The 15,239-nt window shown below is 36.4% G+C and overlaps 1 protein-coding gene across 1 annotated transcript; it reads right to left on the bottom strand.

The window, feature by feature from the left end:
• Window positions 1–1,846: 1,846 nt before the first annotated feature.
• Window positions 1,847–3,127, bottom strand: LOC139900754 (uncharacterized). Its single transcript, XM_071883511.1, has 2 exons — window positions 2,473–3,127; window positions 1,847–2,424 (listed from the first exon to the last, which is right to left on the bottom strand). Exons 1-2 carry the CDS (start codon window positions 3,125–3,127, stop codon window positions 1,847–1,849), a joined length of 1,233 nt encoding a protein of 410 aa, XP_071739612.1.
• Window positions 3,128–15,239: the final 12,112 nt, after the last annotated feature.

A 15,239-nucleotide genomic window follows, 5' to 3' on the forward strand; every position in this document is an offset into this window, starting at 1 on the left:
ATGTGTACGTTATTTTGGTTGCACAAAAACTAAAACATGTATTGCTTGCAAGTTATTTTGGCTTTAGATCATGTAATATCTTTTGAAGAATTTTGTATGTTTATGAAGGAAGTTGGAAAACTACTTTGTTAGTGTTTTGTTTTAAATTTTGAATAGCAGGCTGTATGTATTGTATCGTATCAGGTTTAATTACTATTATCAGGTTTTTTAGCATTAGAATCCTGCAACACCGTATCTAATAAAAAAATAAAATAATTTGCTTTAAAACCGGTTTCTTAGTAAAAAGAGGTTCCAATTACATATATTCAGAACCAGTTTTGTTTTAAAAAAGAGGTTCATTTGGTTAGCAAAGAAACCTCTTTAACGTAAAAAGAGGTTTCTTTGGTTAGGGAACGAAGCCGGTTTTGTATAAAAAAGAGGTTTATTTGCTGGAACAAAGGAACCGGTTTCTAAACCGGTTCCACCCTTTTGGAACGCCCACTTAAAGAAACCTGTTTCATAACCGGTTCCAAAGGGGTAAAAAAGAGGTTTCTTTGCATTTTTTTTGTAGTAGTGTTCATTGAAAAATGATGCCATCGATGGAACGATTACTTGTAAAAATAACTCCTCATTAATTGATGATACATACTTTAGTGAGAGCTAAAATGAGTGACAAACTATATAATGAAAAAAGCATTATATATTTTAGTATGCTTGGATGTTGTGTAAAAATTATACCAGCGTCAGTCCACAAAGAATGTTAGACCAACTTACATAGATAAATGTATCGATATATGCAGCCATTGAAAGTCCGATTGCAGTAGAGCCCTTAAGTAAAGAATGCATTTAATCTATTACTATCTTATAAAGGAGAATTATGATGATGTCATTAAAATTCCTAATCCTATATTAAAAAAATCAAAAAAAAAAAAATACAAAAAATTCTAAGGCCATTAAGTGATGTCATTATTTAGATTAATTAAGAACTAAATCTTTCACTGAGCTTTTTCTTTTACATCCTCTTCACTGAGCTTTTCAATGAGTCAACTTCCTTTTTTGACAACTCATAGTCATGACATGTCATTAAGTGCACTCCTAAATCTTTCACTAAGCTTTTTCTTTTACATCCTCTTCACTGAGCTTTACAATGAGTCAACTTCCTTTTTTGAAAACTCTGATAGTCATGACATGTCATTAAGTGCACTCATAAATCTTTCACTGAGCTTTTTCTTTTACATACTCTTCTACATCTCCATCCTTTGTGATTCTCTCAAGTATCTTCATCGGGTAATTTCGATCTTGGGGTTTCTTTTTTTCTTCTAATGGATGAGCTGTTTTTAAAATCCGGGATTTCGTTTTAATGTCTGTTGTATATCTTTTCACTTACCGAAGAATAAGGTTCAACTGCTTCAATTTTGTTTAGATTTGACAAAGATATTAATCTATTATTGGTGCTTTTTATAGATTTGGTATTAACATCATCATTCAAAGGTATGTAAAGGTACTTAGACCACTCCCAACCATGACGCCGTCATGGGCACTTCCTCAGCGCCACATCAGCTTTCTCTCTCCTCCTTTCTCACCACTTCCTCACATAACACTCCCATAACACACCATTGCCAACCATGACGCCGTCATCAAATTTTAATTATTATTATTATTATTATTATTATTATTATTATTATTATTATTATTATTATTATTATTACTATTATTCAGTATTATTATTAGTATTATTTAAGTACGAAATAAATAACTATTTTTGAACATCACTTTTATTATCGAAACACAATTACGGTTACATTTTTTTTGAATGAAAAAAAAAAAACAAGGCTAAATTCAACATTACAAATATGAAACTAACAAACTACTCATCATCGTCATCACACTCTTCGTCCTCGCCTTCGTTTTCTTCGTCACCTTCGTCTTCGGTCTCTTCTTCGTCTTCGTCTTCGTAATCGTCATCTTCATCATCGTCATTAGCATTTGTACCAGAAGTTCCTACTTGTGGATTGTTTCGAACACGAAAATTCGCAGGAAGACTCCAAATGTGTTCGATTAGCTTTTGTCGGAGAAGATGATGAACGGTCGAATCGCGCAATTCTTTATTAGCGCGAATGTGCGCTTCAACCCTTTCTTGAAAAGACCTTCTTGGACGACGAACGGGCCTATAATTTTCTTCAAGAGCACACATTGCCCTTCCGTTGTCCTCGGTGATCATGTTGTGTAATATAACACAACTGTGCATGATTCTTCGGATTCTTTCAACATAGAATTGTCGGCAAGGATTTTTAATTATTGCCCAACGACCTTGAAGCACACCGAATGCCCGTTCAATATCTTTTCGAGCAGATTCATGATATTTCTTAAACTTTGCAGTTTCAGGGGTTGGTGGACTTTTGAATGACTTAACTATAGTCGACCATTCAGGATATATCCCATCGGCTAAGTAATAACCCTTATTGAAGGTACAATTACTGATTGAATAATTACACGGTGGTGACGTGTCTTGAAGCAGATCGTTAAACAAATCGGATTGATTAAGCACATTGATGTCGTTGTTCGAACCAGCGGGACCAAAGTAAGCGTGCCAGATCCATAAGTCATACGAAGCAACCGCTTCTAACATAATCGTCGGGTAACCATGATCGCCCCTCGTATAATGACCTTTGTATCTATATGGACAATTTTTCCATGCCCAATGCATGCAATCGAGACTACCCAACATGCCCGGAAAACCGTGTCTTTCAGCATGCTTGCTTGCAAGACGTTGTACGTCTTGAGGAGTCGGTTTTCTCAAATATTCAAAGGCGTACAAATGGAATACAGCTTTACAAAAATTATTCAGACAATCGTAAGACGTTTGCTGACCCATATGTAAGTACTCGTCAAACGCGTCAGGTGCAGTACCGTACGCTAATTGTCGGATTGCGGATGTACACTTTTGAAAAATATTAAAACCAAGCAACCCGGTAGCATCCCGCCTTTGATGAAAATATGAAAAATAATCAGGAATAGGTTCTTGAGAATAATTAATTATACCTTGACATATGCGTATGAACAACGGTCGACTCATCCTATAACGCTTTCGAAAATAATCCCCGGGAAAAGTAGGATTATCGGAAAAATAATCATTCCATAAACGCATACCGGTTCCCTACCGATCTCGTTGTAAAAATCTTCTTGGCGCTCTTGGGATCGGTTCCACCATTTCTTCCTCTTCTTTCGCGTCTTCCATATCAAGATAATCGAGAGCCAATTTATTAAAATCCACACTCCCAGCAGCGTCAACCGCCATTTGAGTAAGACTATGAATTTTTGGAGGCATTTTAAAAGTATGTAGTTTAATTGTGTGAGTATTTTAGAGTATGAAATGAGAGTAAATTGTGTGTGTTTGTTATAAGGTTGAATGGTAGTTATATAGTGGGAGTATGTTTAAAAAAAAAAAAAAAAAAAAAATTCAAACGGCAATATAGCCGTTTAAATGGCAAAAACAAACCAAATAAATTGCATGGCGGTGTCATTCCATGTGCTATCCCAGGAAGTGGTTCAGGGCGATTGAGGTGAGGGCGGATGAGGGAGGGGCCATGGCGGACCATTGCCAATGGCGCCCTTGAGGGCGGTGGTGGATGGCGGCTCCATGGCTCACCGTTGGGAGTGGTCTTATAAGATTGAATTTAGTTATTTGAATTATCTGTTATGATTATTTGATTTATGCATATTAGTTGTTCGATGAAATGCTTGACTGAAAACTGAATTATGTTAGATTGTGCTTTGTTCAACATCAATTGTGTATGAGCTTCGTGAACATCAATTGTTATACATTCCTCCTTTATTTATTATTGTTATTGTTATATTGTTATTATAATATTTAGTTTTTTGATAATCACCCATGTGTCAAAACCCAATTCAACATTTCTATTAAACTCTCCGATCTGGTAATGCCAACGAATACTGTTCGTCTGAGTTTAGCAAGTTTTTATCGGAACATGGAACAGGGGCGGAGCCAGGATTTTTTATCAATGGGGTCACAAAATAATATTCATATTTCATATATATAACTAGTAACAAAATTTTAATTGACGAAAACATCTATCAAGCGTAGGGTTCAGTAGGAAAAACAAAAGTAAACTTTAATAACTGGTAGACATAACGATATGCAAAATGTTTTGAGTTTCAACCTTTAATAGCAAGGTCATCAAAAGTTTAGCAAATCTTTTATCTCAGTACATAGAACAAAATAAACGTTGAAATAAAATTTTTATTAACAGATACCTCGAGTTAACTTAAAAAATAACTAGTTTGATTAGTTCATCAATGTAAATGAAATGAGCATCTTATTAGCAACGTTTATTGTTTTATTTACTGTCAACTAAAAATAATTAAATTAGTTGCTTCTTTCATTTTGATACTTTTTAAAACTAAATATTATAATAACAATATAACAATAACAATAATAAATAAAGGAGGAATAATCCCTTATCAAAATGGGCATTTTAGTGATAATCCCTTATCCAATTAAAAAGTAAACTTTAGTCATGGTTCAATGACACGTGACACATTTGAGTCCAACTATTTGTCAAACTCATGTAATGGGTTGCTAACTGATTAAAACTGGGCTTAAAGGATAACAATTATTGGGCTGCTGTAATTTTAATGGGGTCACTGATTAAAGTCTAAACTTCACATAACTGTATAGACTATTAGACTAGTGGTTTTCTGAACTATTGAGTGGGGTCACGGCCCCCCGGTAGAAGCAACATAGCTCCGCCCCTGACATGGAATCATACATGAGTCTTCAACAGTGGCGGTACCAGGATTCCAAGTCACCGGGGGCAAAAAAATTTTTACAACCATGGCAATTTTTTGGGCAAAATATGGAGATTTTGGGGCAAAAAATGAAGGTTTTTAAGCAAATTATGGAGGTTTTGAGGAAAAATTTTAACATTTGTGGACAAAATTTGAAGGTTTTGAGGTAAAATTTGGAGATTTTTGGGCAAAATTTAAAGGTTTTGGGGCAAAAAAATAATCCACTGGGGCAAAGTCGAAAAATGCAAAAATTTTACACTGAAAATTGCAAATCCACTGGGGGCGGCTGCCCCCACCTATCCCCATTAAAAACCGCCCCTAGTCTTCAAGTGTTTATACACCCCAACAAAATGGTGTTACGGAACGAAAAAATCAACACTTGTTGGATGTTGCTCGCACTATGATGATTCATTATAATGTTTCACAAAGGTTCTGGGCTGATGCGGTCCTGGCAGCAAATTATCTAATCAACCGCATACCATCCTTTGTTCTTAAAGGCAAAATACCATTTTCAATATTGTTCCCTAAGGGTACTGCTTTTACTTTAGCTCTCAAGATATGTGGTTGTTTATCTTATGTTCATGATCATTGGCCTAGGCATAATAAACTTGAACCACATGCTATCAAATGCATCTTTCTCGGGTACTCACGAGTTCAAAAAGGTTATCATTGCTATAGTCCAGTTCTCCGTCGCTATTTTACTATTGACGATGCCACTTTCAATGACTCAACTTCCTTTTTTGACAACCCTGATAGTCATGACATGTCATTAGATCCTGTTCATGCCGAGCTCTCACAATTTCCAGATCCTCCAGTCTATACAAACTTGGAAAGAACCTAAACATCCCGCCTTTAACTACAAAACCTGATACTCCGGATGCACCTGATACAACACATGATACTCGATTCCCAAATGTGTACACAAGAAAACATAAGCCACCAACAACACACGAGAACTTAGCTTTTCCTTTTAACTCGGGAAACTCTTATGTACCTAACTCTTGCCCCGAACTGCAATCCGTACCAACACTTGACCTAAAATCAACATCTGATACATCACCAGTTCATATTGAACCCTATGACTCTCCTGGTGCTCCTCTTCCAGATACTCCAATTGCCTTTTGAAAAGGCACTAGGAATTCTACGAGATATTCGATTGAAAATCATTTAACATACTCTCATCTCTCATCTCTCACCTAAATCATATGTTTATATAATAAACGTTGATAATCACACGGTTCCTAAAAATATAGTAGAGGCACTTAATCACCCTAAATGGTTTAAAGAAATGCAAGACGAGATAAATGCTCTAAACATGAATCATACTTGGGACTTGGTGCCACTTCTTCCCGAAAACGTAAAGTTGGTTGTAAGTGGGTGTTTACTGTGAAACTTAATCCTGATGGTTCAGTACATTGGTTGAAAGCCCGATTGGTTGCTAAGGGTTATTCTCGGCCATATGGGATTGACTATGATGAGACCTTTTCCCCAGTTGCTAAGATGCAATTTGTTCATTTTGTATCGTATTTGTATCGCTATAGCTGCCATTAATCATCGACATCTTCATCAGTCAGATATAAAGAATGCATTTCTCAATGGCATACTTGAGGAGGAGGTATACATGGAGTAGCCACCTGGGTTTATAGTTAAGGAGGAGGCATCCAAAAAATTGTCTCAAACAGTCTCATAGGGCATGGTTTGGCCGATTGTCTAATGTACTTCAAGAGTTCGGCATGACTCGTAGCTCACAAGATTATTCTATATTTTTTAGACATTACCAAGGGAGACGACTTATTCTTGTAGTCTACGTGGATGATATCATCATCATTGGGGATGACAACAACTATATTTCTGAATTAAAGCACTTCTTACACTCTCAGTTTCAAGTCACAGATTTAGGACATCTTCGTTATTTTCTTGGAATTGAAGTCTCTCGATCTCCATAAGGAATTCTTCTATCTCAACGGAAGTATGTCCTAGATTTGTTAAGTGAGTGTGGATTATTAGGGTGCAAACCAGTGGAAAGTCCAATGTTGACGACAGGAAAACTTCTTCCGAAGGATGGAAACCCTTTAAAGGATCTAGAGTGATACATAAGATTATTTGGGAAGTTAAATTATCTAACAGTTACTCGACCAAATATATCCTATCCAGTAAGCATTTTAAGCCAGTTCATGTCTTACCCGTATACATGCCATTGGGTTGCAGCTCTCCGCGTTCTGAGGTATCTCAAAGCTACACGAGGTTTGGGAATACTTTACTCAGATCAAGGTCATTATCGAGTAGGCGCATTTACTGAAGAAGGAGATGGTAAAATACCCGATTTCGGTTTCTGTGATGCTAATTGGGCTGGTTGTCCTATCTCTAGAAGATCTACAACAGGGTATTCCATCTTTGTCGGTGGTAATCTTGTTTCTTGAAAAAGCAAGAAACAACCACTACAAATTAAATTACATCTAGTGGCACACAAAAAGTGCCACAAAAACATCAATAAGTGCCACTATAGGACTGACCAGAAATCGCTGGCACATAAATAAAGTGCCACTAGAAACGCTACCACTAAAGCCTTTTAGTGGCACTTTTTGATTGTGTCACTGCAGTTTACTAAGGCTATAGTGGCACATTTTTAAAGCCACAATGTAAGCAAATATACTTGTGGCACTTAGTTTATGCCATTAACCATTTAAAGCAATTACAACAATTATGCAATTAAGGGCAAATAACTTCAAATTATTTACAGTAAAACACTTTCATTAACCATTAAGAAAAACAAATTACATGAAAAAACATAAAAATGTAATACACTTTGATTAAAGTTTAAATTGTCTTTCAACCATTTTTCTAAACATTTAGTACAAACATTTACAAGCATAAGTGAACTAATTCTAGATATCAAACTAGACTCTACATACTTAACAAAAGATGACTAAATTGTTTGAAACATCATTGAAAGAACAAGATAGTGCTTCATCAATCTCGTAGTATATCTTCTTGTAGCAACCTGTCCAAGAAAATTACAATCATCATCCTACAAGTGGATACAAGAAGTTTATATATTGTTTTATTATACGAGTATAACTATGTTTATTTCTTCCATACAGTTATCTTTAATTAAGTTAAGGTGCTCCGTTATTTGCCGTACTAGTCGATCTCCTCAATCTCCTTTTAGTGATGAAATCTCATAAGAAAAAAGTATAAAATAAGGAAATAATTTTTTGTGAAATGAAAGAGGGAATCGAGGAGAGAAGTAGAAAAAAAAAAAAAAACTTGTGAAATTTTTTTGTGAAATAAAAAGAGAAAGGCACCGCCACTTTCTAAGATTTTTATTTTTGGGCTCTAGTGACATATTTATATTATGTGCCATTGAAACTATATATATGTAGTGGCATATAACAATTTGCCATTAATAATTTGTCTATAATGGCACAAAACACTTTTGTCATTAAAAATGTATGCCACTAAATGTCGCAGTTTGTTTGTAGTGAACATACGGTATCTAGATCAAGTGTTGAATCAGAATACACAGGGCAATGTCAGATGACTCGGAGTCATTACGGACAACTTGAGGAGGCTTTATTTTGATAGTCAGCAGTGGCGGAGCCAGAAATTTTTTTCACATGGGGGTGAATTTTTTTTTGGCAAAATATGAAGGTTTTAGGGCAAAATATAGAGTTGTTTGAGCAAAATTTGGAGGTTTTAGGACAAAATACGAAGGTTTTGAGGAAAAATATAGAGATTTTTGGGCAAAATATGAAGGGTTTTGGGCAAAAAAATCCACCGGAGAAAAATCGAAAAAATTTTCACTAAAAATTACAAAACCACTGGGCGCGGGCGCCCCAGCCTGCCCTTCATAAGTTCGCCCCTGTCAGTCAGCCATACACTGCACATAGCCAATAATCAAGTTTTTTACGACAGGACCAAACACATTGAAGATGATTGTCAATTAGTTAGAGATCATGTTGTTAGAACTCAATCGAACCCTCCGTCTATTCAGCCAATACACATCAAGACGGAACACCAACTTACAGACATTCTCACGAAACCCCTACGTAAAACGCAAATAGATTTTTATCTGTAACAAGTTGGGCATGATTAACATCATTGCTCCAACTTGAGGAGGAGTGTTAAAGATAGAAATAGATAACTTAGTTAAAGTATCTTTGAAAGTGGTTTGACCACATACCTAGAATAGATTTCTCCTTTGTATATATACATACATGTTTCAATAAATGAAGTAATCAAAGTTTACAGAAATCAGTCCCCTTTTCATCTCAATTAACAATTTCAATGTTCATGACCCCAATAAAGTTGCCTCTGCTGCAAGCATTTTGTTGCTGCATTTTTTTTTTTTCAAGTTTTAATTATTGATAAACTGATTATATGATATATTATATGTGAATTTTTGTTTTACAGTGGAGATGGTAATTTGACTTGCAAGAGTACTGCTGTTGTTCCTGTTCATGGAACTCCATAAAGGTTGGGATTTGCTTTGACTCCTACATATATCAAGGACTGTGTCTACAGTTCACTTGAATGAATTTCTACTCACTATTAATTATTGTAATATGATGAAATTGATAGATGTACAGTTCACATGTTGACTTGTTTATTGCAGGAAGCTTTCAACTGCAGTTCTTATGGAAAGAATCCCTAGTAGGTGGCTATGTCCTGTTTGTTTATAGTAGCGATTCTTTTAAAAGTTATTCATAAAGTGATAAACCACCCATCTTATCCTTTTCATTTGTGCAGTACGTATTAGTCATTATAACTATCCTGTTAGTTCATTTTCACTAAAAGATGATTTTGTTTACCAGGTAATAATTTTAACATCTTAATTAGGAAGTTAGCATTTCTGATAGCGATTTATGTATAAAAAATGACTCAAAAGATACACAAAACTCGGATGTAGATAAAAAGTATGATCACTAGAAAGTCGAAAATGTTGATAATGTTTATATATTATGATGATGAGGTTGACAATGTTATCATATTTTCATGTGTTAGGTCAAGGAAAGAGAAAGATACTGCCTTTGTGTCTGATTTTCAGACGATGAGTGTTGGGTATAACTAGAGCAAGAGCTTCTGTTCTGGTATGATTTTGGCATTTGTGCATATAGTGGTGGCAACTTTGGCACTTTCATATACAATTCGGCATTAATCTTTAAGAGTCAAATAGGTGAGAAGCTGATGGTGTTAACTAAAAGGAAGTTACATACGGGTCAAATGAGTCAAAGTTTATGCAAGATGTATCCTGATGCACCAAATATCCTAAATCGTTGATTCGTTGTATTAATGATATATTTAGATTTAGATTACTGTGATAATATATTAATAGAGTCTATAATTATTTTTAACAGACTAAAGTAACTGTTGTTTGTGCAGGATTCTTGGAGCTGTTGTGATCGTTGCAGGTGGTGATATGGGGCAAGAGCAAACTGGTTAATCAACAACAAAATAGTATATTGCTATGCATAACAAAACCATATCCCCCAACAAATATTTTGTTTCTAAGCTTCACACCATTTCTGCCGCAATGCGCGGTCACCTTTTCCCTCCTTAGAGGTCATTTGGGATGGGTGAGATCTATCGCATTTTGATCCTAGTAATGAGTGTTTCTGTACCGGCTCTGCTGATCGAATGATTAAGGTAATGATCTTATTCTAAAATTATTATCATATATGGAACTGATAGGCCAGATCATGTTGAGATTGAGAGAAATGATAAGATAGAATGAGATTCGGTATGTAAGAAGGAGACTCGGTACTAGAGAGAATTGGTAAAATTACATTCCACAGCTTCTAGAACTCGGTTACAATACAATGGCTATCTAATTAGGACTACTTAGGTTCCTTATATAGCCCTCTTCTAAGGAACCTTCATTTTAGCTTAATTCACATTAACACTATACAACTTCGGGGTCCTAACAATCTCCCCCTTAGTGTTAAATGTGAACTTTACAATATAATCCTATCCAAAACATCTAAAGGAACTTCGTTCCTCTGATGTGAACTTTAGATTTGAATCCCTTGAGATTCTCATATCTTCGTATATTCACTCTTGTTTTGAGACGACTTTTCAATCTTGTGAGAATGTACTTGACAATCTCATTATCTTCAGTTGAATAGCAGTTATTGATCAGTCTCCATCTCATGTATTTGAAAGCATACATCAACGTTCCGTCTGAGTATCTTCTGAAATCTGAGACTCTGATGAAGATCTTTGTATAGTGAGAATTGACAAATACAAACTCATATGGACAGTCGCTCACTTCAAGTAAGGACATATAAAGCTCTTCAATCACTTGATTTGGCGGTTTGATTCCGAGCTTTTTGTGTCCAGATTCCAAACCCATTTGAAAATCATGAACATACATCCATCTCATCGAATCAAGAATAAACCTGTAGACTGCCTTCATTGCAGTAGCATGATAAATTGTTGCAGATTCATTCAAGTTAATCAAATAATTGTAAATGAAAATAATGTCGTCCATCTTCAGTTTATCAAAATCCGCTTCTGAAAACTGATAATCCTCATCATCCATTCTTGTAACTTGAAACAATGGCATCTTCACTTCATCCTTATTAATCATCAAAATATTATTTATGCTTTTGATCTCTGAATTCCGCTGAATTTGAAGTTTCTCTTCATTCTTTAATTTGAATTTATTGCGAACACTCAGATAAGCTTTGAGATATTCTGGCTTCTTATGATATTTCCATGCACCCAGAACACTCATTGATGCAGAAAGGACAAGATCAGAATCACCATAGATTCTATACGCTTGTTGTTCAATGAATGGTGAACGAAGAATCGTTTTCTCTTCATCCTCCCTAAGTTGGTAATCAGCATCACGCTCAAGAACAATCTTTCAGTTTGAAATGGAACATTCAAATCAGGAGGAGTCGTAGTATCTTCTTTGCCATTAGAGAAAATCTCCTTTTCGAAGTGAATTCCAAATTCATCAGTTGGAGAAATCAAGTTAACAAATTGATGATCATTAAATTCATTGGCGACACTTGATGACCCCTTCAAAATATCTTCAATGTTGTCAAAGTTTTGATTGTTCTCTTGAGATGACTTATTCTCTGATTGATCAGTTGAATCCATAATCATTAACATCCCTGAGTCACCCTCACTCTGACTTTCTGATTCATCTAGAAAACTTTCACACTGCTGGATTTCCTCAATTTCATCACTACCGGAATCAGATATATCAACAACATCTTTATCCTTCTGTTGACTAGATGTACCAGCTTCATAACCACTGGACCGATGACCACTTTGTTTATTCTCCCCCTCATGAAGATTATCGAGATCGAAATCATCATGATCAGGCATGTGAACTGGTCCAGGTGACTTGCATGGAGAGAAAGGATACACTATCCTTGCTTGCTCAAGATAAATCATCATAGTTTCGCGAACTTCATCAAGATTAGTCCGTTTAGAAAACTCAGCAAGATAGAGCTACTCCACCTCATTGTCAGAGAGATACTGTAAACCATATCTATTTGAAATCCGAGAAGGTGACCCAGTTGGTGAAACAACGGTGTAACTATGAACAAAAGCAGTATTAGCAGCATCCGTTGAAGGCGATGTCAATGGAAGTGTGTGAGTTGCCGTGAGGGCAGGTAAGGATGATTGTGCGGTAATATTCTTACATGTAGGGCTGTACATACTACTAGTCAGATTCGTGATATCCCCTTCTGATGGAGGTTGGGTAACAACCGGAGTTGTCACCGGCGAAGTTTCTTTCGAAGCATCCGCCTCCATGACTTTGGTCTCATGGGACTCTGACAAAGTAGCAGAACTACCCGTCAGTTTAGCTCTCGCAGAGATATTTCTATCTCCGACTCCTGAAATCATTGATATACCATGAGGTGGCACATCTCTTTCAGTTAAAGACTCTTCCTCCAGACCCTGAGATTCAGAATCCAGAAGAGAAGTGGTTTGATCCAATGGATCACTTTCATGAACCAAGGGATCAGTCTGCTGGAAGTCTGATAAATATTCCGAAGGATTGTCATGTTGACTCGTTTCCATGGGACGCGGCAGATCTCCCTCATCAAGATAAGCCGGACCTCGAGACCCTGTTGTACATTGAGGCACAGGAGGATTTCCAGCCGATACGCAGGGTGCCTTTTCAAGATTTTTCGGCTCCCCTTCGGCCGTTCTGGACTTCAATGATTGAGTTTCCTCAATCGATTGAGTCAACGCAGACTTTACTGCAGAGGAAGAATTTACTTCCTTAGATGTCGAAGCACCTTGCTTTGTAGGATTTATTATTAAGTCCTGTTTAGAGTGGATGGGCTTAGAGGTCTTTTTACCATCCGTGCGTTTAGATCTCTTGCCTACCGAAGCTTGCGCTTCATTTAGTGTAGGGCTTACTGTTATTATTGGATGTGATACGGAGATGGGTGAGGGTGACCTAATTGGTTCTAGGTCTTGGTCCGTATCACCAACGGTAGTAGTAACTGTTTGGCAGACGATAGGTGTCGAAGTCCTAGATCTAGTTACTCGTTGGGTTGGCAGAGTCTGAATCATCTCATCAGGGATATATCGAGTTCTCTTAGGAGAATGTTGGGGAGACGATTCAGATGCTGTTGCTGAAGTGTCGGTGTCACTGCTTACTTCGGGTGTTGTGGAAAGGGTTGGTTCAATCCTAGTTGAACTAGGTTCCCTGATCCTCACGGGTTGAGCTTGGTTTGCTGCCCTAGATCGTTTGAGGTTCACCCTAAGTGGAGGATTAGCTGGTCCGGGTGGTTGAACGACAGGTTCCTCTACAACCTCTGGGGCTGGAACCGCGGCGGGTTCAACTTGTTCTTGTTGTACCGGGTTCGAAAGAGGTATTCCTACAGCCTCAAAATAAGAATGCATACGAGCTTCTTGGGGTTCAGCTAGCCTTACTAGCCAATTTGGAATCGGCGCAGTGAATTGATTATCAGACACCATCGGGGTATTCATCTTCAGCTCCCCAAATCGTTTCATCTGTAATCCATGTGTACCTGGTACAAATATATTTGCATTTCTGCAAGCATTTATAGCATCATGGATAAAGATACAGAAAAACCTTTCGCAAGGGATGTATGAACCCCTTGACTTATCAACTTGAGCTTGAACCAGATCCCATAAAAGCTCAGCATAGTCAGGAGCCTCTACTCTTATGAAAGAGTAGAATACTTTCAGCATTGGCACAGTCAAGCTATCGGATCCACTCCTTGTCATCAGCAAGCATCTGTTGATGATTGAGAAGATCACATACCACCTTGAGTGCAGATATTTCTTCTGAAACTTAGATGGTGGAACATTGGTAGCTCCAACATAACCAAGATCAAAGACAGAAGTCATCATTTGCTGAGTAGCAGGAAAAGCAGGAGCATTCTGTAAAAGAGGAAGTCTGAAGACCCTCCTGAAATCAGCTTTAGTGAAACTCCTCCTCCCTTGAACTCCTCTCAGTTGAAATTCAAAACGAGCTTGTGTTCCCTCTGGATTTTCAGTAGTAGGTTGTGTAGCTTTTATAAACCTAATTGTTCTGTTAAGTAATTCCAGATCTGTTACAGCTACACTGGTAGTAGTACTGAGAGCATGCCACAGTGTGTGCCTCTCTAGAATTGATGTCCAATAGTTGCAGGGAATACTGGTTTCAGAGTTGATGAAGTGATTGTTCGCCATTTAGCTGTACAAATAAAAAATAGTAGACCACAAGATATTTAACAAAAAGCATATATCTCTATTCTTATTTGCCTTTGAAATCCTTTGTATATGTTTTATCTTTTCTATTTTAAGATTTTTATGGTTTTTCAAAAATATAAAAATCTTTTATTCTCAAATATGAACAAATAATTGACAATCGTGACATTCATACGATATTCATCACAATACAAATTTATCATGCAAAGTCAATTATACTACACAAAGAATCAGAACAACACTTAGTCAATTTTTAAACACATTTCAAGCAAATTTGGTAGACATGAAAACTTGAGATTCTGTAACCAAATAAGCTTGAGTTTTCAGATCAGAAAGATATAGAATAAACATGTTAAGTGTTTGAAGATAAAAATCAAAAAGTTTCAAGGTACCAAAAGTCACATTCGGTATCAAGATAAGAACAGATTCGGTATCTCCAAAATTAACATAAAGTCACTCAAACATGCATATTCTAGCATGTAAAAACACAACCATAATCAATTAACCAATCAATTAAAGCATAGCAACATGTTAATTGTATGAACACACTCGGTACAGTAGATAGAACATATTCGGTAGATACAGAATCTATCAAACAAACAATTAAACATGTAATCAAACTTGGTCAAATGATAGATCAATCAATTTAACTCAGATTAGACAAGAATTCATGTTAATTAACCAAATCAATTGAGTTTAATCAAGGATTAATAGAATACGACTCAGACTCGGTAAAATCAACAGAATTTCAAATTTGAGAGTTA

This window comes from Rutidosis leptorrhynchoides, chromosome 3 (genome assembly GCF_046630445.1).
Source record: "Rutidosis leptorrhynchoides isolate AG116_Rl617_1_P2 chromosome 3, CSIRO_AGI_Rlap_v1, whole genome shotgun sequence".
Lineage (NCBI taxonomy): Eukaryota > Viridiplantae > Streptophyta > Magnoliopsida > Asterales > Asteraceae > Rutidosis > Rutidosis leptorrhynchoides.